A 26477-nucleotide genomic window follows, 5' to 3' on the forward strand; every position below is an offset into this window, starting at 1 on the left:
GGCACCTCACAAACATGGCATCAAAAAAAAAAAAAATCGTGACTGTTTCACGACACGTGAGTATTTTTAAAATTAATTTTCGTTGAAATTTTTATGCAAAAGAGATGCAAATTATAAACGGGGTCTGCTCGGTTAGGTATCTGACCACCGTTAGGAAATGATTACAAGATGCGAGTCCTAACCATATGTATAAATCGAATAATGCCTTCATTAAACAAAAGATGAGGAATAAAGTACGATAAAAACATTTTCAATTTGCCTCGTTCAAACTGCGAAAAAAGTAGTTACGAATTAGTTTTCAGAGAAATTATATTTGTACTTCTTAAATGCGCGCAAGTATTTTTGGAATCTTTCAATTCATCGCTGGGAAAATAATTCCAAGTTCTAACGAAAATTTCAAATATGCTCCGAATAAGTAAACCTAAATTGTAATCCACCGCAACATTTCTCAGTGCCTTATCAAAAAATTCTAAACCATACCTGGGAATTTCAAAATTTTACGGAGGAGGAACTGTTGCCTTGAAGCAGCCAGAAATCATGGGATGAACTACCTGAAAACCTCGTCAGGCTCCTTACATAAGGAAAAACAAGGTCAAACCCGTCCATAAACCCAAGAGAAATCCTCTGCCAGGACGAGAGAAAAAATTCATATCAAAAGCGAACGAAACAACTCAACTGTTTTTAACAGAAGAAACTCGCGAAATATTTAATTAAAATTAAAATATTCGTTGAAAAAAAAGAGAGAAAAAAGTAAAACATCATTATTATAAATGAAGGATAAAACATCTATTTTTATACTTCAGAATGTAATATTTCCTTTCTTCTTTGTTTTAATTTTCCGACGAATTTTTTCAATAAAATAAAGCAACTTACGTTTTTTAAAGACTTCATCATTAGATACCAGGAATCATTGGCACCAAAAATCCGACTAATATTAACACCAGGATTATTATACATATCATTATGGCAATTTTCTTCTGCTCGGCAACAAAGGAAAAAAATACACATTAGTAAAAATACAATATTAAATCAGGTAAGTAACTATAAAAGCTGATAATTTTAATCGATTTTCTCAAAAGTATAAATTTGTTTGGAAAACTGCCACGATAGGCTACCATTTCCTCGGCTTTATTTTCAAACCAGTAACGTATATTTAAATTACGTAGAATATTAACGTATCTTTGACACGTGAGTTTGGATTGTAAATCGAAAATCGATTAAAATTCCAAATTTAATAGCGGAAGAAATAAAATAAAAACAAGCAAAATGCAACTAAACGGCAAAAAATATATATTCGTCAACGCTTATGCTCAATTCTCTCAAAAAGGTTGATAATGAAGGAACTCTTTTCGTCTGAGAAAATAATACGAGTAACTCATAAATAATTCAACGTAAGAAGAATTTCCTCTAGGCTGCCTCTGATAATATATACTACCTACCAATTCCCACGCGTTTTACCATCAAACCCTGTCGACAGCAGACTGAATTTTTCCTTTCAACTATATAGAGTACCATTTTAATAAATTTTTATCCTACTCAAATTATCGAATCGATGTTCATCTAATCAACGAAGATCATGTAGAATGGGTCAATATACAGCAAGTATTCCACCCAAATACCTTACTGATGGTGAGTAGTGAGTAGTGAGTACACAAGTAGGTACGCGTATGTTGGGAACACACGAGAGTTGGTTATTGACTGGGGTAGGCCTATATCTGAACATACCATAGCATAGTACTAATTCTCGTAGTCGTACAGTACATAACCGTCATCTCCAAAATCTTATACGCGAAACGAGAGTAGGCGGAAATAGTCGAATGAGCGTTTCAACAATTTTGCCGTCGCCTACAGTACCGGTCATGGAGAAATTGTACTATTCGCCCTTTTCACCACAGCCGCGGCTCAACTTTTCCCTCAAAAACGATATTCAGTTATGAAAGTTATAAGTTGTGCACCGTCGTCGTGCTGGCAGTTACGTTTTTAGCTACCCTGGTCCCTGACGTTTTAAAAGGCGTGCTCAATTTTTACTCGAGTAAAATAATTTCATTCAAAACAGACGTCAAAATTAAATTTTAGCATTTGCTGGCAGAATGTACCATCCTACGTAGAAATATGTCTAATGTTTTGACATTTGACAATGACTTGATCCTTTTTTTCTTCTTTGATTCGTTACAAAAATTAAAATGGTGATTTTTTCCCCCCTTTCGTGTCCAACTTCATTACTCGGTGTACCGATCGCAATTATTATAAGTAGTAGAGATGATTTTTTTAAAACAAACACGTTCGCGAATAATTTGGAAAAAAGAAATTAAATCATCAATGAGATTATTTCACAGAGAATGGTCTCACTAGCAAAAAAAAAGTTCAAATTTTGGTTTTTAAGAAGATTACTAATTTCATGCAGGTGGAATTTTAAAACTGTTTCGCTTCATATCGGTCCGATTAAATAATAATATAAGAAGCCGTTTTCATCAATGCGAATACGTTTAACCTCTCGTAAGAAATAAGATCAACTGAAAAAGAAATTTTGAAAACCTAGACAAAAGTGATGCCACCTAATAAAGATTATCTCGGTTACAAAAACGGTATCAAAACTGAACAATGGGCCTCAGGTTCGCCGACATACCTACAGATGAAAAATTAACAAAAATTCGAACATTAATGTACAAAAAAATGCCTCAATTTTTCTATTTATAAAATTGAAAATTAAAATTGCTTTTCTTAAAAGGTCATCAATTGGAGGCGATTTTTCTATTTAAATCAAAAAATCAAACAATAAACACATACAAATATAAATTTTTAATCAAAATTCAAACCTGGATAAATTACGAACGAATTTTTTATTTGATGGGTAGGTATTAGGTATTCAAATCATATCGAATTTTCAACCGATTTGTCAACAGCGAATTTTTATTTGAAATTTTAAGCGTAGTAAAAAAGAAAAAAATGTGAAAAATTTTCACGGGGACTCGATTACTGGGAAGGTTCGAGACAAAACCTAAACTTTCATTAAAAAAAAGAAGAAAAAATAACGATTTTCCGATTTTGCCACGAGTGAATTTTTTATGGATGGCGATCCAAATGGCACTGGATCTGAAATCCGTTTTGGGTATTGTCGATTCAGATTGAAATCAAGCTTTCGCCCTTGCTTTGCTCGAGCAAGATCAAAAAGTTGTTTTCAAAAATTTTGTCCCCTCGAAAAGTACGAAATTTTGTTTTTCTGATTTGTTAGACATTATGACCTTTTTGAGGTGGTCAATTTGATTCTTTCGATTTTTTTTCATCTAGTACAAAAGTCTTTTTAACGTTTGGGACCTCTCTCTTGTGAAAAAGTTTTTGGAAAAGCTGAATACATTACATTTTTGATTCAATGTTGACCCAACACCTATTTCAATAATCAGACTACCGACAGATAAAGTGTGTGAAATTCCATGTTTAGGATTCCGTATTGCCTCAATTCTCAAAAATTATGACTTTTTGCGGAAAGATTGAAGAAAATTGCACATTAGTCGAAAAAATTTAATTTGTAGATCAAGATTTGCTGTATTTTATTTTTATACGTATTCTACTTTCTACTCTTTTAATAATTTTACCAGGGCCCATTCCACCATGGCAACCTTGAATTCCGGATAAACACGTATACCTGCCGCACCTAATATCGATACCTACCTACATAGGTACCTACTGTCAATATACATATACCATTTTGGATTACAGTTGACTAAAACTCAAAGAAATGCCTTCATTTGTTCAAATATGTACAACGATTTTTAATTAGGGAATATTCCCCGTGGCGGCGATGAAGCCGGGCTAAAAATAAAACCATCCTATATACACAGTCTCGAAAGCAAAATTTGGTAGGTTCTTCAAACGTAGGGGTATAAAATCAAAACGCTAATAACCGCAGGGTTGAAGGTACGCGTACAAAAGGCAGATAAAACGACAAAATCGCTTTGACTAACCGTGTATACCCATGAAAAACATCATTATCAAGACGATATTTTTAGCATCGATTCGAAAAATTAAACCAAGATTAAAATTTCAACTCCCACATAGCATAAGGAAACCATGCGGCGCTGTTTTAAGTATATATCAACAAAAACCAGCAACGTTTCAAAAGCCGTATTAAAAAAACTTGCTTTTAATCGTCAAACAGCGAGAGTAATAAATTAGAAGAATAACAAACTCGAAACGAAAAAAAAAAAAAAATGGGAAAAAAGGAGAAAAACTAATCGGTTATACCTACTACACGAACAAAAATGAGTAAAAATAAAAGAACAAAAAAAAATAAGGGAACATCGTTTCAGGAATGACGTCAGTCAATTTCAATCGCGGAGAAAGATACAAGAATTAAGATGTCAAAAAATTTCCAAGATTAAAAAAATTCTTACCTTTCTCGCCTTTGTAGCGTATTCGCCGGCGACTTTCAGTTCTTTAACCGTATTATGAATATAAGATACTGTGTTTGAAACATTGTTCTCAATTCTGTCAACTAATTCACCCTAGTGAGTCAGGGAATGTGTATAGGAGGATATGTGCGAATTTTCGGATAAATAGAAACGTTGAAAGAAGGAAAGACAGCAATTGAATACAACGTGATAGGTTTTTTTTTACATAACCCCAACGTCAAGCGGTTAGTAAAAGCGCGCAAACGAACAACCATTCAATCCCAGACAAGCGTTGACATAAACATTTATATCAAAAAGCAGCGTTTAAATAAAAATAACATTCGCAAATGATTAAATAAATAAACGTAATAGGAAAATAAGTTGGAGGATTTTCCAGAAAGATGGATGGGAAAAGACGGAACAGAAAATAAATAAAAGAAGCAAACAAAAAAAATCATAATTAATGCAAAAATAAAGAAAAAAATGAACGAAAAAAACTAAAAACTAAAATAAAAATAATAAAAATCATAAAAGACGGACAAATTTTCGCAGCTGTAATCGTACACCATATTCGAACTCACCCGACGAGCCTTACTCTGGTATTTAAGAGCTTTCTTGGTGTCCTGTGTGGCAGTCTGAACGTAATCTACAGCATGTTCAACGTGATATTCTATACGATCTATCATTTCTCCCTGTAAAAGTAATATACAAACATACCACCGTGTTAAAAGCCCCATTCCGGTCGCCCATTATGTACATGAGATATGTAAATCGTGCAATTGCTAGTTACACATAATTCATACTACTAACAAGTAGGTAATCAAGCTTCATCATTCAAATCATTAGTAAATCGATAGAATATGATGAAAAGCACAAGCGTCAAAATATATTTGCACCTATCCTATACAACATATATTTTGTTGTTATGCGATACAAATATAAATACAAAAATAATTCGCAGAAGCAAGAATAATTAGGTTCGAGATTTTTTTTACTCAAGTACGTAATTGGAATAGGTATACTATGTAGTACAGGGTGTCTCATCAAAAGTCTGTCATACTTCAAATTTGGTAAAACCTGGTGTCTTGCAATTGTATTTTGTCAAAAGTGGGTAAACTTTCAACTTAATTCGAAATTTGAAAAAACTTGACGAACTGTCACGAAAAAATATTTTCATTTAAATGGACTTTTAATGCAAATTTTCATCTAAAATTTTTTCTCTTTTTGAGGCTAGAGGAAAACAGGAGGGAAATGGCATGGAAAATGCTACGAACTGTTTTTTCCAAAATTTTGGAAATTATAAGGCAGTGTTTTTTTTTTTTTTTTAACAGGTAGAGATTTTTTACCCAATTGCATAGTTATTTAAAGTGAATTTTCCCATTAACTCATTTTTCAAAGAAATGAATAATTATCTAAAGACAAAAAAATTGTAGAGAAGTCTAGAGAAAAAAATTCATCGAAAATGGTTTCACTGAGTAAAATCCATCGCTAATTAGGAGGTAAGTACCAAAATCATGCCGAATAAAGTTTTTCAAAATTAATATTGTTCAATCATTTCTAAAACGTGAAAAAAAACACCAAGAAGTTAGTTACATTTCTTATGCATCTCAATTTAAAATGGACTTAGAAATGAAAATAATCGAGAAGAGTGTAGAATTTCAATTGACATAAATTCTTGGAACGAATAGAGAAAATTCGAAAGATCGCCCGAAAATGCACGACGAAGCAAAATTTCAGAACTTGAAGAATTATTCATTTTCGAATTTTTGGTAAATTTTTGAAAATTCAGGTTTTTCACCGCTTTTCAATTTTATCTTAATGGTGACACTTTCGTGAATGATTCAAGTATTGGAAAATCCAAAAATCTACCGAACGCTACAGAGAGATATCAACTTTTTGAAACTTTTTTAGAAGTGCGCTTTAATTTTTTTAATGTTTAATATTCAATCATCGGATATCCAATTTAAACAATTTTCTACGGATTTTCAAAATATTGAAATTCCCGAAATTCTAATACAAAAAAAAAAAAAATTGAAAACCTATCCAACCTTGTGGAAATTTACCGAGATTTCTACAATTCAAAAAATTCGACAGTGAAAATTATTCTCGCAAACATTTGATGAGACATCCTGCACAACATTTTACCATAGGAAAATTAGACTTTTCCCAGGTCTTTCGAGTCAGTGTTTTAATTCAACATACCTATGCCACCCTCCATCTTTCCCCCTCCCTTTCTATTTTCAAACGTCAATTTTAGGAACCCATAAATTCGCCCATAATTCGAAAACCTCCAATTAATAAACATGTCTTTGCCACGATAAGTCGATGCTAAGCTAGCCCTTAATTTTTCAATTTTCGCCGAACTTCACGTTTACACTCAAGTTGGTTCTACCTACGTCTGTCTTGGCTTGGCGAAATACTCGTGATCACTTCACGCGGACGTGCAACCGAAATTTCGAGACTTGAACGCTCGATACAAACTTTGAGATTGTCTATAGTTTCTGGTTATTAAATTCTTTGCTTATAAGGTTGCTTTGCTACACATTGTTCGCCGTTCTCCTCTTCATTTTATCGATTTCCTATCAACGCTTTTAATTAACCAATCACTGAAAGTTTCCAGTGGAATTACTCGAGTACTACTTATTCGAAATTTTCGAATAATTTCTATGACAACCACGTTATTATAAGTACATATATCATCGCAACATCGGCGTAATTGTTGACACCGAGTACTTCAAATTTACCATCTTTAAATTCGAATTTTTCAAACATTCGTGCGGCATATTCTTTTTTTACACGGACAAACGGGCGATTAATTGGAGAAAAAAGTCGCTGTCGTTCACTTTGAACATAAATGTAAATGCCAAGACAGGCATTAGAAGCAAAAAATCGGTATAAACGTGTTAATTGGCTGACTTGAGATTTGAAGGATGGGATTTTAAAACATTCACAGAGAATGATTTTCGATGGCTGAGTACATTGCTTGTTTCAAAAAATTGAATTAGAAACTTGGCATCGGGTCTTATGTTTCGTCCCCATGAAATCGAAGCTAAAAACATCAACATCGTCCAAAAAACTGATTTTTTTCAGAAAAATGTAGATATAAATTTCCAATTATTTTTAAAAAACAGCTTCAAAAACTACAATAAGGCTTCGACAAACTTACAAACAATAATTAGTACGAGTATGTTAGTCTACTTAGTGCACAGAATGGTTCATTAAGATTTTACATACGTACAAACGCCAGCTGCCCAATGTCTACCTTTAGTGTTCTTTTTATCGAGAAAGAGAAAAATCAAACATGCTCCGCTACCATGTTACATTTTAAATGCCCCTGGAGTCTATCCATAGGTAGGTAGACGATCAACTCAAGCAGGCAGTGTTTTTTCTCAGTTAGTTCTATATGCCAAGAAGCGAATTATTGTAACAACAACCCATAATTATATATATTAAGTATGATACAGGGTGTCTCAAATATTTGACATAATGCCCGGGTAATTTTTTTGAATCAAGATGAAAGACGATAAAAAAAATGAAATAATTTACTAATAATGAAAAAAACCACTCACAAACTACATACATTTTTGCTGGGCATTTTGCATACTTCACAAGCTAAATCAGATTTCACTTTCAAATTCTACAAAATCCCAAGTTTTTTTTTCAGGCATATCGCGTGTCTTTGTTTCAGCTCACGCATCTCAAGGCACGGGCGCTCTATTGACGCCATGTCAACCAAGAATAAAGAACAAAATTCAATCCATACTTAGTATAGGTATACGAGTAAATTCGAAATGTCATGGCAAAATTCCTGAATTCAATGTTACGGTAACTTTGGGACCAAAAATTGCATACTTGATTCAAGAAGTAGGAGAATATTTGAGAAACCCTGCTTGCAAGTTCACATTGGCCATTTTTAAAAAGCGAATGATTTCGTTACAACAGCAAAAAATAATCATGCAAAATGATAGACTTCGATACATTTACGAGTAACCAAGCAAAAATACAGGAAAAAAACTTACATACACGGGTAAAAGAAAAACAATAAAGTTAAAATTAAAACTGAAAAAATGCTGCAAAAGTAAAGGTGATTGCGTAAAATCAAAATCAAAAAATGCTGCGAAAAAACCTACTCACACATTAGAAATCTAAATAATCGAAAATACGTAAGAAAAAAATAATCACAAAATTTCTTAATTGTAACATCCTATGCAGTTCGTAGTGGTTCTCAGTAGGTATATGTATGTACATGTAAGTATAAACAGGTTAGATGTCAAGAATTTCAATTCGGTATTCACATCAATAAAAGGAAATGTATGCATTCGTCTTCCGAACTAATCAAAACGAAATAGGTACCTACGACTTGAACCTAGTTTCTATCGTACGAATAAACAATGAAAAAACTTGTATAGTTGTACGCAATAAAAGACTAGCTAGTAGCTGCGATATCGTTGGCGTTTTTGGATCGGATTTAGCATCAATTGCCTTATCTAATTTTCAAAAATAATGCCAACAAAGTAAATCATTGTGAAATTCGAAAAGATGCCAAAACTGTTCCACACAATTCGATATCCATTATCTTTACTCGAACAAAACACAAGTTCGCGGAATAATTTTTGGTATAGAATTTCAACACGTTTGCAGTATTCGTGTGGCAAGGCGGTGGCGAATTAACTAAAACATTACTACGATAAAATTTCGCCCCCGTCAAGTTGAACGACGACAAAGGTTTCGTGTGTGTTCAGTCACATGCAGTAATACTCATTAAGATGCGAGATATGTTTGGTAATTATTTTAACAAAATTACAGTCTCGCTCTCGCCGGTTTGGATAAAACGTTGTCAAAATTTTTCTACCATTTATAGACTCTAGAAACGTAAATAGGTTACTCTCACAGTAATGTACCCAGTACCCACTTGTACTTTAAGCAAGCACTTTTCACCAAAATTACATTTTATTTATACGTAGCACTGTATAAAAATGTTTATGCGATAAGGATGATTAAATTTATCTTGAATTTGAATCAAATTTCAATATATAAGTAAGTATAAAAAGATCGTACCATGTGAGTCCACAAAACCAAATTTTTAGCAGATGATATGAATTTGGGCAACTTTTGAAAAATTCGAAATTCATCAAAAGAAATCAAACTTTCACTAGGAGCTTCAAAATGGCTGGAGAATGCCAAAAATATACTCGTATTTTGGAGAAGAGGAATGAGCCATTGGTTGATTACCGTCTGGAGTTGTTTTGGCGCCTTTGACGAATTTTTGGCATTTTTAGTTTTTAGAGAATGTCAGAAAAAGGAACCAACTAAAAAGTGAGACTTTGGTTTCGGGTCGATTCCAACCAAAAATGACTAAAACCTATCGAACAAAACCGTGCTGCGAGGTGCGAAAATCACGAACATTTTTTAGCCAGTTTATCCTTTAAAATTGACCAAATTGTTTTGTTTAAATTAATGATGTACGAAGGTCTCCGCGAAAATATGAATATAATTCGTAATAACTTGCTTTGAACTAATAAAAAACCCAGCTTTCACAATAACTGTTAAAATGTTAAACCACTTTTTTATACTAGGATTAAAAATCTTGCATAAATTACATAAGAGAGGATCATCAGGTCGCTAGGCCGTTTAAACCATTCTTAACGTCATCCTCAGCATGACTCATTGTTATTTTCCACGACCAGATTTCGTTATTATTTTATTCTTCCATTAAATAATTAACGTTACCGCGATTTACAAAAACACAAACAACTGAGAACCACTATTTCTACACAGGTCAAGTAACCTACAATATATTACATTAAAAGAAACAAATTACATAAATTATTTCTGCGTCGATAACTACCGAATTGTGAGTATCGTCAAAGAGCAAAAAAAAAAAAAAAAAAAACATATTAAACAGGAGTCATTCAGAATTTTTTGACGTTAGCTACACGCTTCGAAAGACTTTGGCCTTTCAAAATTATTTCTTCTTCAAAAAATCAATATTTTTTCTATTTTGGCAAACCTTGAAAAGTCTCTTGTACAAGAAGATTCTTGCATTTTTCGTTTTTATGTAGGTAAGTATTTCAACAAAAAAAAATTGAATAAACATGTCGAATCGATTTATGATTTCTCTCCTCGATTTTCCTGTCCTCTCCCCCTCAAAAAAAAACTCCCTAGGTTATTTAGTAGATAAAAATAAAATGAAAAAATAAAACAGACCCTAAATTTTTATCGTTGTTCGATTGAATCAATTTTAATAATTTTTATCCAACATTCGAATAAAATTTGGTTTCATTTCAACAATACATTTTGTATAAATACCGATTCAATCGTTCGAACGTACACTACCTACGAAAAAAATTTGATAAATTACCCCGATAATAAATACTTTCGAGTCACGATGCAAAAGAAAACAAGAAAATAGTATTTATTCTCGCCATCGAGCTACTAAAACTATAATTCAATATTCCCCACATCATCGAGTTTCAATTACCGAATTTACCCAGCGATTGAGAAGGCGCTCACGAAATATGTCTCATTTTAAATGACTAGAAATTATTCGATAATTTTTCACTTTTTTTATGCCTTCTAATTAATCCTGAAAACATTGTCATGTAAACTAACCTCGGGGTATTTAGCGGCATATTTTCAGCAAGAAGAATGCGATCGATATTAACATAGGCTGTAAAAAGCGACATCTTTTGCTATTCGCACAAATTGCATGATACTTTTTAAATAACCAGAACGATTGAAATTTTAAATCTTTCAAGTTTCATCGCCTGTATTTATCGACTAATCCCGCAGTTTTATTTTCCTAAGACGATGTTTTTTATTAAAATAATCTACTTCAATACTACGAGGAAAATACTTTCAATTTTTTTTTCTCGAAAAAATATGAACTTTCAATTCGTATAGAGCAGTGTTTTAAGAGCATTAATTTGATTGAGATCATTTCTAAAGGGATTCGAAACGCGTGCGATATTGTTTAAAAACATCCATCTGCCATTTCACGCTCTCATCGATAGAATAATAATTTTTAGTCGGTCGAATCGAGCTTGAAATTCTGTTTTCATTCGGTAATTATCGAACCAGTCATACGTATAATGATATTATAATAGGAGGGGAAAAAACGATGAAAAATTCTATATACCTGATTTTCAACTAACATAGCCATATCCATAAACATATCGTGCAGTTCCTTTATTGAAGTTTCCAATTTTATAATATCCGCGTGTCTGGCTTCAATGTCGGCTAAAGTCTGCCTAGCTTGTTGTGTTTCCATTATAATCTAAAAAACGATAATAAAAATCACGTATAAACGTATAATTTTGGACCAAATCGCACCGATTTCTTCAGCCATCGAGTATATGGCTTATTTTTCCGGCTAATTTCCTATAAGTATTATTACGGAACGTATTTCATACAATTAATTTGTACGTATACTCGTACACGGAAAATTAAAATTTATCATAAACGATGAAAAAAAAATTATAATACATATAAGAAAAAAAAACACGGAGCCATTCTGACTACAGAGATTATAAAAGAAAACATCGCGTGTCGCGAATAACGAATATGAAAATTCGCCATTTTTTACAGCACCGACTTGACTGTAGGTTGGCTCATGCCCTCAAATTACTTTGTACTTATACACACATCCAAACCGTACCGTAGGTAGGTCTAGGTACTTCCATATACTTGAAAAAAACGCGCGCTAATTCTCCAAAATTATTTTTTACCGTGGTTTAAAAAAAAACATGAATTGTGATAAATTTTTCTGTTCTTTTTTTATCAAGATAATTTCAAACAAGTTAATTCAAAATAATACGCGTAAGACGTATTCGATTTCTTCTACTTGTAAATTAAAGAAAGTTTCCCCCGAAGGAAAATATTCGAATGCTAAGGTAATGGATGCGTTTTTGGACTTTGAATTACAAAAAAAGGCGAAGATTCATCAAAATAAAACTCACAGGATCATATTGTAAAATGATTACTTTTCTTAATGCTAAAAAAAAATCATTCAATCACATTCGCTCCATCATTTCCTCAACATTCCCAAAAAAAAAGTCCAAGAAATTTCGAATCAATGGAATCGCTTCACATTTTGAATTAGTTTGAAACACGTTCAAGCCAAATTTTAACAACATTATTGAAACACGTTTGATACAAGTTTTCACCACTGTTTGATACCGGTTCAGAGTCAAAACTGATTTTTAACGCAACTTAAATAGATTATTAAATCAAGTCTGAAACACATACGTTTGAAGTAGGTATGCTTAAAACAGCTCAACTTACAGAATTGTATATGAAAACAAGAAAATTAATTCATTCGTTTGTTTTTCCAATATTTTAGTTGAAAGTCGAAACCATTGATTCACATACCTGATACTCGACAATGCATTTCTATTAAATCTTTCAATAATCTTCGACAACCCCCAATAAACAGCCAATCAATTTTTTTCATTCACTTTTTTGGCTTAGAAATTTAAAAATCAAGAAACTGACGAATCGTGATCTACTTATGATAATCAAAATTTTCAACATCCCAAGAAAATTCAAAACATTATCTAATCATAAACTCACACACTTGTTCGTTTTCCATTTTACCAGTAAATACACTACACCTCTGTCCCAAAAACATGATCATATTTGTCAAAAAATAATAATAAAAATATATTTACTCCTTGCGTAAAAACAGCTGGGTTGCCTTGTTCTAACATTTCTTCCAGTTCTTCATTAGTTGTGGTTCTACCAGCTGAAATGAAATAGTACCGCATTAGTTGATATTTCGATTTGAATTTAGAATCAAATAGACCTCGTTTCGAGTTGAATTCAAAAACAGTCGCAAAAATGGTATAATTTTACATAATGTAGTGCCAGGTACATAGTAGACCTACGCATTGCGATTGAATGCGTTTTCGACTTCGAGTCACGTTGTAATCAACCACCTATATAAATTATTCTCCATGCTGAATGCTTCAAAACGGCTGAAAATTTTCCCAAACACACTTCCACAACTTCTTTAATTAACTTTCGATTAAATTCCAATCAAAGCTCGATAAACGGTTCTTATAGTTCATTTATATAACCACAAGAAAAGAACCTCGGCGAAATACTGCCTTCCGTTTTTCCTCTCTCTTATTTTTTTCTCAAATAAAAAAATTTATTCGAAGTAATTAAAATTCCGAGTTAAGTTTCGAATTGAAAAATTATACGATTTCAATACCTACTCCGTTTTTTTTTCAACGTACACTTTAATTCGTATCCGAGTATAAAATGTAACCAACTTTTTTTTTTTTTTTCGTTTTTGTACAAGATTTCATCCCGGAGGAAAATATAAACACTCTTTTTTATTTAAAAATAAAGGCATTCACTTTTTAAAAAACGTTAATAATCTCTTCGTTCCTTTCTTTTTTTTCTACAAAAAGCTGCATGAAATAATAAGAGGAAAATAGTGAAAAAACGAATTTTTCTCCTTCTATTTACATTCACTTTATATCGCATGTTTTACTTTCGAATAATTTGTCTAAACGTTAAAACGTCATCTACTTAATATATCGAAAATGACGAATTTTTTTTCGTCGCGTAGCGCGCATAGTTTATAATAAGCGGAGTCAGCAGCAGGAAAAAAGGGAGTTGATTAACTAAACACAAAACTAGGTATTTTCGTTTTGTCCCTTGTTCGTACGCTCATTTAGTGGATTGTATACTTTACACGAGCACGTCTAGAACAAGAATTAAATTTACGCCAGACTACGTATATATCGCACTTCCGTCGTCGTTTGTAATTTAACGTTGTATAACGTGTTCTGAAGAATAATACAAACGAGCATTTCTACACAGTTAAATGAGTAAATTTTATAATTTCGTTAACAAACGTACCCGTACTTTTATGTATGTATGTAACATGTGTAAGTCAGCAAACAAAAAAGGTAGACTGAATCACCTTTTTCTGATTTCACCAAAAATATTTCAATACTAAAATCTGGCCAAGGAGAATGACCGTATTCTTGACATTAATTAAACAATGGCTTAGTAAGCGAAGCGGTGGAGCAAAATTTGATGACATGTTTGTTACAAGTTTTACGAGACAAAAGTCCTTAAACGGGTACTTTGCAAAATTATAAAATTCATTTTCCAAACAACGAAATAACGAGACATCCAAGTATGGTATACGTAATATGTAGGATAAAAATCTATCGTTTCAAAAAAAAAAAAAAAAAAAAACTTTCGTCGATCAATTAGACGTCATCAAATTTTTGCAATGGACTTTGTTCAATAGAAAAAGAAAAAACTAAAACAGTTCCATAACATCAAATTTGAAAGGACTAGCTAGGAGCTATTATTGAAAAAAAACACGTTTTATGAAAAATAATAGGTATCGAAAATATTGACAGATAACTCTAAAAACTTGATTATTTATTATCCGACAAAATTTGATCCGTTTGTGTTTGTAATGTATTATTTATGTACAACCGTGGTTATCTTTTAGGGTCGTCACAATTTTTCAAAAATTGAAAACTAATCCGAATAACGGCGGAAAATGATCACATAATCAAGAACTACAGTTCAAGAAATGATTCGGGTCACGAATTACGAATCAAACTTCAACAGATCATTTCTAGCGAAGTGAAAAACCTGTCATTTCGACTTTAGATTTTAGGATGTAAGATTAAGAGGAAGGAGAAAATGATCCGCCGGAAGGTACTTCTACGTACTTTACGAGTCACGAATCAACGAATGGTATGGGGGGGGGGAGATGAAACATAAGTGACCTATTCATCTAATTAATTTTCCGGACCACGTAAAATGTTGGGTCAACCTTACAAAATACCACTCATGATGTTTTGTCCCCCTCCCCCGGCCTCATGAACACAATTTTCAAAAAACTGTTACCCTTTAATGCTGTTTTAGAATGAGATAATGGGTCTAGAGAGTCTCCTAAGAAAATGCTGTTCATTTCTACAAATTAAAAAAAAATCCAAAAACAGAATTTTTCATTCACTTCCATTTCTTATTACATAATAAAGAGTTGAATAAAAAATCAAACCAAAAAAACAGTTTTCCTGAAAAATCTTTGAAGCTTTTGCATGATGGTAAATTTTTAACTCCCGTCTCCATCACTAATTTTCATAAAAATATCAAATTTTGAAAATTTTTACTCGCGATATTCTCTGGGTTTTGGAAAATTCATTCTCGTATAATTGAGAATAATATACCGTTCGTCAGAAGAAATTATACTCGCTTTGATTATATTATTTCAACGTTACAGATCAAAATTGAATGCAAAGAGAAACGATTCATCCAAGAGGAAATGAAAAAGACAGAAAGAGGGACAAGTGGAGGGGACAGAAGAATGGAAAGAGGTAGAACATCACAGATTCTCAAACGTGGCCGTACAAAATAAAAATACATTTTCGTTTCATAATATTCTCAGCTCGAACATAAAAAGTTAAAAACACGTATTTACGGCAAACTAGGTAGGCAACTTATTTTACATCATAGGTATTTACGGCGTCTGCAAGATAGCAGGAGTAGGCGCGATTCGAATCGATAGTTTTTACTTTTTATTCGTAATTCGAATTATTTTTTAATTGATTTATACAGATCGGTAATTCGAATCGCCAAAGTCAGATACATATTATAATTTGTGATTTGCGATTCGAAAATATTGACAATTCCAGTTCGTGATTCGAAACATGTTTTTCTTTCAATTCTTTGACACTACCTATATTAGCTTTCAGTTTTTCAAAACTCGTACATCAAAAAATTGACGATTCGTGATTTGTAACGAGTAATTCACGATTCAATTTGAAAAATTCTCAAGATTGACGATTTGAAGCTATGCGAATCGCCAAAATTGAATTTTATTCGCGATTCTGCCCACTTTTGCAAACTGGTGGGCAACTTTTTACGCATTTTTTATATTTACAACAAATGTTTCATCAGGAACAAAATCGACTCTTTAACCACGGCGACACAACGTAATCTCAAACGTGAAAAAGGTTAACGACTCATCGGAAAAACAATTGACGTGCATTGATGCATCGACATTTCAGAAAGTGCAACATCATATTACGAGTACAACTTGGTCGGCTGTCATTAGCTAATAACCAAATAACGCTCTAGAATATTAACTAGACCATGAAAACTGAAAATTAAATCCAAAGTGCCTTGTAGGTAAATGAGATTCTCCCTGTCATTCAATTTGTCCTTCTTTACTTTACATTTGTAAAAATATTCAAAGATAACAGATATGAATCATTTTTTTCAACAAAAAAAATCCATATAATTTACCCACCCTACCTGATAGAAAGATTCATAATGATGAATCATCGAATCGCACTCGATACTGACCAATAATTAAAGCGATACGAAGCAACTATAAATGAATAACGACTACTGCAAAACCAGGAAATTTTTCTCTCTTGAATACCTATTTAAATTGATTAATGAACGGTGATTTGTGTAACTTACTTATTTCTAATTGCCTTTGAATTCTGCCTTTACAACGTTCTCGGTAATCAGTTTGAGTTCTGTTGTATTCAGTCATCACTTCGACAAATTTACGAGACAAAGTGGAATGCTGTGTTTTTCTAATTCTAAGATCAGCAGAGGACTTGTTCGTGTGCTCTTCTTGCTCTATATTTTGTTCTATCACTGTATGAAAAACAAAGAAATGAACAAATTAAATTTTTATGCAACAAATTTCAAAATTTATAAACAGGATCTGAAAAAATCAAGTAGCACAATATTTAGCAACTTGATTTAAAATTCGGTATAGCTAGTAGCTACATACCTATGCTAAGTTGAATTTTTTTTCATGGCTCGAGTGATAAATTACTTTCTTGCGATTTTTCGACACTAAAGAAATTTTTAATTTATGCAATTTTCAAACTTTTGTAAAGTGATTTGGGATTTCCGTAGTAGGCAGGTGCCTACACAAAGTTTATTTTTCTCGACTTGAAATTACACGTTAAGTAATGGATAACTACTACTTGAGTATACTTAATTATTCATACTCCAATTCATCCGCTTTATAATTTTATTTGAAAATTTTCCAAATGAGTTACCTACTCGCATCGTGTAAAGAAACTTAATCACTTTCACACTTTGAACAAATTATTGCGGTTATAATGCGATAGATGTAAATAACCATCGAAAGTAATAGGGTAATCAGTTTGTGCATTTATTTTTTCAAACTAAAAAAATCTCTTTTTCTAAAATATATATGAAAAAATTGTCATCAGATCAAAACGGTTGTATTTTGTTCTTGATCAAAAATACAGTTTGGATTCGTTTTTTTCGGGTTACACTTGCCTCTTTGAATTTAAAGATAAAGGCAACACCTTCACCTAAAGTGTTTTATCAGAGGTGGGTGCTGGGTGATTATACCTGAATCTCGAGTTAGGTTATACACCTCGTATAAATTCAACGTCATCAACACAACGACCATCTGGTACATTTTGCAAACTTCTAACACTAACATAACGCAACACAGTACATTTTGGTATGAATTACCGGCCCATGATGAGAAAAATTCGACCCCCTCTTTCATTAAATTTCATAGAGCGAGGAAAAATTACACTTGTGCACAACATTCGATAGTTTCAGGGACGAGTATTTCAGCAAATTACACGAAACTTGACTCCGTGTTATTCACTCACAATGCTTAATAAAACTTGTTGAAGTTTCCCTTCGAATGACAAATCGGTTGTTGGCAAAACTAACTATAAGAATGTCAAACACCGCACAATATTATCTTTTACGATCCGCCTGTTTTTAGCAAACGTTTTTGTAACGAGTATTGTTGTTCACAGCTGTATAGTAATCCAAACCAACAATATAGAAACGCCAGAATATTAAGAATCTTGCTTAATCGTAACAGTTAAAATGACAAAATACGTCAACGAATGAACCAATAACTCGAGAATTTTACCAGTCAGATAAATAGGTAGAAGATAGATACGAGGTATAATGCCCAGCTGCCCAAATAAAACATCCTGCTAATGCTATGCTATGCTACAGATACTGCAAGTAGAATACGATAAACAAAATATGTAAATAAAAACTCATTCTTACCTTTTAGTTTAGCTCGAACTTTGTTGGCAGTTTTTTTAATATCGGCCATTAAATCTTCCAGTTCTTGTTTTACTTCTGCAAAACAAAAAAGAAAACAAAAAATTTATATTTAATTGTATTTTGTCGTAAAAATAATGTTATACGTAGGTATCTAATTTTATATTTATTTCAATATTTCGTAAAAAAAACACACTCTTCAATAACACATCCTACGTATCAACACGTAATTTGAAATACAATCGATTAGCGTAATTTTAAAATTAGAACGTTCAGCTGCCTATAATTTTAAATAGCTAGACAACGATATAGAATACTGGGAAAATAAATAATAGAATAAACACGTTAAAAATTCGCTGTAAATTCTAATTTGCTAGCAATAACAATTTTTTTTGAAAAATTCACTTCACTAGCTGTTTTTGCTGAAGAAAAATCGAGATTTGTAATGTAAGTATCTCCAATTTTAAAAATACACACTAAAATATTAAGCACGTCTTGATACATGAGTACGTACCTACCTATATGTCGAGCGTTTTTTTGTGAGGCACGCAGTGCGCTCAAATAAAATTTTAAAAATATCGAAAAATTGCCGTATGGGAAAAAAATGAAAGGGCCCCCTCCCCCAAAAAAGGCGCCTGGTATACCTATATTATTTCAAAATATCATATAGCGAGCACATTGGAAATTTCCACAAATGCTTTACTTTCCAAATAAGCCACTGTTCCATAAAAACAAAAAAACAAAAAAAACACCGGTAGCTGAAAAAAGGTCATTGGACTGATCGAAAATACGAAGTGATTTTCAAATACATTTTTTCGTTCATTATTTCCTCATTCTTGAGAAAAACTCGACAGTTATTCGCAAAAATTCCGAGAAAATTATTCGCAACTGCAACACATCTTCGTAAAAGCACTCGAGAAGAAAAATAAAAGAATTGTCAAACATCTTGAACAAATTCCAGCCTTTTTTTTTTATCGTTGTTGTAATAAGCTAGAAAGGTATTTAGGATATACGAAATATATACCATAAAACAGAAAAACGTCACTTTCAGAGAAGAAAACTAAAAATACAATTTACGATCAACGCGGAAAATATCAGGTAACTTCACGTGGCAAAAGAATAAGCATATGGAAATTGGCGAAGGCTCGAAAAGAATAAAGACGGTACAAATACAATACAAACGCCCTACTTTTGTTGCAAAATGTTAAAAGTGTAATATAAAAATAAAACGCCAATTATTCAACGAATGAAATGAATTTTATCAAAAAGAAACAAGATCGATCGATTGATACGACACTTCAAAACAGATTTTCTAAATTTTTCTAAAACCTTTGTTCCTTTTGAGCTTTTAATTCACGTAAAATCGTTGCATCTGTGCTTTTTCTCTGAGTACGAAACTTATAAAAAACCAACTGCGCCACTATTTTTTTTCTTTTTCGTTACAGCGATGAAGAGAATAAAGATAAAAAATGAATTATCCGACAACAAAATATATTGTTAATCACACGACAAAGGACTCGACATATACGACATGTAGTTAACTCGCAAACAAGTTAACTTTTCCTCGAAGTTTAACGAGACTTTCAATTTTTTTTCTCGTCAACTTTTTTTTTTACAAGCTTTCAGTGGCGCAACAGTCTGAACGTTCATCGCATGAATAATATACGGGTAATGGTAGGTAGTACTGATACATACATTGATAAAATTATACGTTGTCCAGGATCGTACACATTCAACCATCAAACCCGCAATAATTTACTTCGGCAGATATCTTTTGTTTTAGGGTATTTATCGATTTCTAGAAATTCGATTCAACGAAAACGTCAAGAGATATATAATTATTTAAGAATCATTTTCACATGCAACGATTACCGCTGATCCAACATACGGATAAGAAGGTGAATAAGAATTGAATTTATTTTATTGAAAACTACTGTCGTATTGCTGATATTGTGCATTTTCTCGAACTAAATTTTAAAGTAATAATAGGAGAAGGGAGTGTAACCTGAAAAATGGTGTTTGTGTTCTACAAGATATTCGATTTGCAAGAGATAATAATTTTAAATTATTCTTATCACATTCGTTTATGCTGGAACAGAGGAAATGCCGTGTGTGGTGCGGAAAAGTTGTGGAAGAAATTTGTTTTTTGCACGACCATCGACCGTACTGAACAGCTCATGCATTATCTACTTTTTATAATTGCATGACCACAGTTTCAACAGCATAACTTCAGCCTCGGTACCTGTTGGACTTTCCACTTTATTTCTTTTCTTTTTTACCACTTGAACTGTTTTTTTTTCGAGTTTCGATTTTCAGATATGTTTGTTGAAAAAATTGAAAATTCGCTATAAGGACGTTTTCGTTTAAATTTTTCAAATTTTCAAAAATCCGCCAAACGAATGAACTTAATTTTGGTAGGTATATAACAGAAATTCTAGGCGGTGTTTTTTCGATCTACAAAAAGCCTAATATTCCATTCAAATTGGAAATTAAAAGCTCGAGTAAAACTACGTATAGCAAGAACTGATATTTAAAAAATGATTAGAGCTCAATGTTGATGTAGAAAACAGTCATGATAAAATTTGTTCATTTTTTACAAAATACGTATACCTAATTTTTTCAGAAATAAGTACGAGTAAATTTGCGTTCACTTCATTAGCAAATTGAAAAACAAATTTTTTAAATTAAAGAACCGAGTCTTTCAACCGAATTAAATCACGTAGAAATGAACAGTCTACTGTGAAAAAAATAAGAACATAGGTATCGTGAAAACGAGCAATTGAGCAAATAAATTTTTGAAAAAATTATTACGAATTCGCCACGAAAAGCTGCATAAATTGACACGACTGCGACGACTTGTTCTCGTCCATGCATATCTATCAAAACCATCATTACTCTGTCTTCGAAGAGAAGGCCATTTACGTATAACTTGTTGAACGTGGCTGATTTTTTTTTCTCTTAGCGTTCTGTATGAAAATCGAATGATTGGAATACGTCCAACAAATAAAGACACACATTTTCAATGTCAAAAGATTTAGTGTCATGCACTTTCCTGGCCAAGCGTAACCTTTTCGTTACAAAACGTATCATCTTCGATGAACCGCAACAATTACGCGAATATCATTGATAGATGACTCGGAAACGGCGAAAAAGTACTAATGAATTAGTTATTATTCGAATCGTCATAAATAACTAATAGGCTAAGTACGTACAAAGGTCTCTCGAAAGTAATAAAAATTTATTTTCGAGTTGGTAAATTCGAACGATTTAATGCTAAAATATGCGTATTGCGAAAAGTCTGGCGTACATTTGAACGATCTGAAGAGTGACACCAGCTTCGTACGAGTAACCTTAGTTCGAGTTTCGGTTCGGATAAATGAGCGCGAGCCTTTATTCGTACTTAATACGCGTTGTTTTTTCATTCATTTCGCTTTATTCTACTAGTTTATTACAACATATATTGTCAGCCAGCCGTCGCGGAGCCGTCGTAATGTGCATTTTCTTCCCAAAATTGTATTTTCGGAATTTATCGTCGTCCTATCGATATCTCGAACATTGCGGATTCGTTAAAACGGCATTATTGTCGCAGTACACATTTTTTCAACGTATCGCGCTGTAGTGCGATATTCCACCGCAGACATATCCCGGCGCGCCGCACCGTCAGCTTTTAGCCCCTTTTTCAAAGCCAACGTCATCAGCGCGTTTTTAAAACATCAAATAAAATCAGCGCGTTGTAATGGAAAAGAGAAATGTAATTTCACCTCGGATTAAGCTCTGCGAATGATAAAACTCTGAAAATCATTCATCTCGTTGTGTATTATGTCTTGAAACCACAATTTAAATCAATGCTGTTCTCTAATGCGAGTAGAATAGAACTCTGTGCCGCCGTCTACCTACGCGAAACCACCTTACACTTTTTCAATTATACGTGATGGGGTAAAATGTGGTATACGGATCATCATTAACACAAGCGCCGGAAGAATATTGAAAAATTTGTACATTTCAGACAATTGATATGGTCATTATATTAATCCTTTGGTGTTGACAAAAAATCTGGCAGAACGAATTTGAAAATTTTCATCGCATCACAATTATAAAGTCGATTGAAATTAATTCACTAGATCATTTTCATGGACAAGAATCGAAATTTCACACAAGACGGAGACCACAGAATGTACTCAAAAATGAAATTATTTCAATTTGAATTTTCTACAAATTGAAAAAGAATTAAGTACATGGAACGACGACCCCCTTCTTCTAATTGATGAATGAATGATTAGTGATTTTTCAGCTACCACCAACGAACGTAGGCTACATTCAAGCAGTAAGAATAGGTAATGGAAAAAAGTTGTCCTTCGTTAAATCTCGACATAAGAATAAGTCATTTCTCAAAATTCCTCAGTAAAATTTCGAGTAACCTTAAAAATTATTTCTATCTGAATCTCAATGCCAATTTTTCGTGTACGTTTTCTCAAACTCTGGAATTCCAACACTTTGTATATCACATAGAAAAATACTGCCAGAGATAACTACTGATCAACCGGTGTGATCTCAGTTTTCTAAATTTCAAAGTAAACAAATTGAGTGAAAAATACAAATAACAAAATTTTGTGCAAGATAAACTTCTTTTCAATAACAAATTACTCGATTAAACAAATCGTATTTTATATATCAGAAAATGCAAATGAATATCAAACACGCACGATGTTTCTAGGAATTTCAATTCCCCCCATTCGAGGCTCCGACTCTATTTTAGAGTACCTAATAGCGGGTCTGTATAATTCTGAAAATCAGTTTGACCGGCCGAGTTGTCAGAAAATATGAATTTGCAGAACATACACGATGCTTTTGAAAATGTCAAAATCTGTCTTCATTCCGGGGACTATCTTACGGGGTTTCACAATAATACGTAAAATAAGTTCAGCGCTCCTTTATAACGAACTAGATTCACAATTTTCGCGCTTTGCGGACTATCAAGACCCAGGATGGTTTTTATGCTTTTCAATCACTTTTTTCAGAATAAGCTCACTTCCTTAGTTAATTTTTTCCGTACCGTTCAAACACGTAAGCAATAGTTATTCAAATCTTATAAACAACTTCGATGAAACAGTCGTAGAATTTGTTCATTTTTCAAATACCTCCAGAAACAGTACACGCTTATTTTTTTGGAAGCACAACGGAATGACACTTCCGAATATTTCACTCGAATGCTGTGGATCACAGTCACTTATTCAGAATTCAGAAAGCCTTATTTTATTTTACAAAATGTGTCATTTGCTATTTTTGTACAAAATTACGTTTTTAAAGATAAAATTTACATAACATGATTGCTTTTGATAACGTACGTATCAGTCCATATTCCCAACTTCAATTATTCTCTGAACTGTACTCTCGAAAGCTCTAGTGAAATACCGATTTACTTTTCAAATTCGCAGATATTACATATTTAAAATAGGTACAAAAAAATCGTATTTCAGTTGAAAATACATACATCTAGCATAAGGCACTACATACTAATCCTGAAATGGAACCCCCTATTGATTTTGTACACATGGGAATTCCATAATCCGCTTTAAAATATCAAATATTTAGAATGAATGTAGGTACTCTTAGTACATAAACTTTGAACGCGTACATATTTTACAATTTTCTACCCAAGTAAGTTTATTTATTGGGAAACAAAAAAATTAGTCCGGTAAATATAAGAAATATACATCTACTGTACATTACATGTATCTAAAAAAAAAAGAGGAGAAAAAACACGATAGATTGAGGTAGGTCGTTGCACCATTTGTTATAACGTAAAGGGGAGTACAATGTTAAACACGGTTCAAATCGAGTATCACGCCATACGTCTATATAGACTCTAGAGACTCCGAATTAATATTTAATATCAGTTTATAACTCAATCAATATGATGTTAATTTCTCGCTAACTTCCATTAATAACGCACACTTCCTTAATTCACATTGATTATTTGGCCAACAAACGCAACAATACGTATATTTGTAACATGCATTTCATATCCCACATCCGGAGTGATAATGCCATAACACAAAAAAGCTAATTTTTGAAAAACAACAATTAAACATTTTGAAAATTTTTATCGCTTTACTTTTCAATTATTTCGAGTGATCAAATTCCAAATGAACTTTCAATTAATAGCTTCAAATTCTCTACTTTTCAAAAAATATAGGCCTATTTACATTATATGTTTTTATTTAAACTTGTTTTGTTGCAATCGTATTAATCCAAACAACAAAACATTTTGAGAAGTGTCGGAATTTTCGTCATTTTTAGTTAAAACATTATGACTAAAATCCAGTACATATACCTTCCTACTTGTGCACATTGTTGTCTTCTATTAAAAATATCGATTGTGTACGTCAGTTTCGGTCTTCAAGAGTCCGTTTTAGCCTTTATGTGTTATTTCAACTCTACGCCTAATATTAGGCGATGAATTTATGACTCGTTTGGAGAAGGCCTAAGGGAGGAATCAAAAAAATTCAAAATCCGTCGAATTTCTCGAGTGAGGAATCCGAGTCCACGTTTTTTGATCTCCCGACTTCGTTTTTGAGATAATCTCATCGAAAAGTTAAGAAGTGTCCAAAGGAGAGAAAGGATTTCACAAACAAATATTGAAAGCTGTAGGAAAATTTCAAATCAGGTACATATTTGTATGAAAGTATACCAACTGGTTTTTTTTTGTCGGATTCTACATATAACGTGACGCCTCGTGCCATTTCAGCTCTCGCACACAACTTTGCACTAGTTCGTAATCTTACACTTTATTAATCTCGTTGCATAATATACTGCATATGTATTATCATCGACAAAACTGAATAATTTTCAAGGGAAACTAAAAGTCCGTGAGAAAAAGAAATGGAGAGCATTTCTTACATGCAGAGAGTGATTACTGATTACTTTTTTCCAGAGGATCCAAATTTTAGATTTTTTGGTAAAAGCAGAACAGTTCAGTTTAAATCGAATATTTGTGATAAAAAATTTTAATTTTTTTTTTGTTTGATAGTATGTACAACAAAAATGTAGGGAAATGAAATTGTAGAGCATCAAATCCCTATAAATCAAGCGAAATCAATCGGCGTAACTTTATCTAACAATTCTCTATAAAGCAGTCACTTCACAATGACCCAACCGGTGGGTATATCCCAGAGAAAATAAAATTCTTCAGATACATAAGAAATTACTGCACGAACAATTATGTACCTACGAATCAAGCCTAATCTAAATTTCCATATGAAAAAAAAAACAACAACTCGCCACTCCAGACTAGAGCTAAAGAGAAGACCAGTCAATAAAATAATAAACGTTGGCAAAACAAAAAAATTCATATTAACAATGTTCAGACACGATAACGGACACTCACCGCTGGGATTAAGAATCCCTTAATAGAAATCTAGCGTTTCACTTATTTATCGTAAAAATAATAAATTTTCATTAAAAATGATAACAGTTAATAAGGGAAAAAATTTAATTAAATAGTGTTGTTTTCTACGCTGCTGTTGTTGGTGTTTCTTTTTTACACCGATGATACTTTTCTTTTCTCTCTTCAGTATACATGAAAGACTATTAAAAATAAAACTTTTCTCGACATCGATGTTAATTACTCGCCGTTTCGGTTTAATTTTACACAATAAGATACAATCTCGTTGGTTTCTTTTCTCTCATTTCTCTTGTAATTTTCTCATCAAGTGAAGTAGCACACTTGGCTTTGGTGCAGTTACGTCACTCGAGTATACGAGTTTAACCTCTTCAAATATCTCAGTCATACTCGTAGCATAAACGATTAGTTTCAAACGAATTTTACACGAAAAAATTAAATAATTACACCCGAACCACGACGACGATGAAAAAATATCGTCGTTTTGAACTTTTGAAGACAGGGAGATTGGGAAAAAGGCGCGAAATTAATAGTTTTTCAATTACGACAATTCACGGTTCGCCGTCACCGAGGCCGTTTGAAAACTTCATCTCACAGCTGGCAGGGCTTGCGCATGCCAA

General features: G+C 32.6%; 1 protein-coding gene across 6 annotated transcripts in view; it reads right to left on the minus strand.

Moving 5' to 3' along the window:
• The window catches only part of Syx1A (Syntaxin 1A), a 53019-nt gene that overhangs the window by 4937 nt on the left and 21605 nt on the right, over window positions 1-26477 (minus strand). For 2 of the 6 annotated variants that reach the window (XM_065344705.1, XM_065344704.1), the window contains exons 4-10: window positions 18459-18533; window positions 16854-17036; window positions 13058-13131; window positions 11527-11664; window positions 4970-5080; window positions 4392-4502; window positions 874-977 (exon numbers count right to left, since the gene is read on the minus strand). In XM_065344705.1, the coding sequence (XP_065200777.1) occupies window positions 894-977; window positions 4392-4502; window positions 4970-5080; window positions 11527-11664; window positions 13058-13131; window positions 16854-17036; window positions 18459-18533 (776 nt within the window). In that variant the 3' untranslated portion in view covers window positions 874-893. The remainder of the gene's footprint in view (window positions 1-873; window positions 978-4391; window positions 4503-4969; window positions 5081-11526; window positions 11665-13057; window positions 13132-16853; window positions 17037-18458; window positions 18534-26477) is intronic. The other 4 variants (XM_065344709.1, XM_065344707.1, XM_065344708.1 and 1 more) reach the window with 2 other exon arrangements.

The sequence above is a fragment of the Planococcus citri genome, chromosome 1 (assembly GCF_950023065.1).
Source record: "Planococcus citri chromosome 1, ihPlaCitr1.1, whole genome shotgun sequence".
In the NCBI taxonomy this organism is placed as follows: Eukaryota; Metazoa; Arthropoda; class Insecta; order Hemiptera; family Pseudococcidae; genus Planococcus; species Planococcus citri.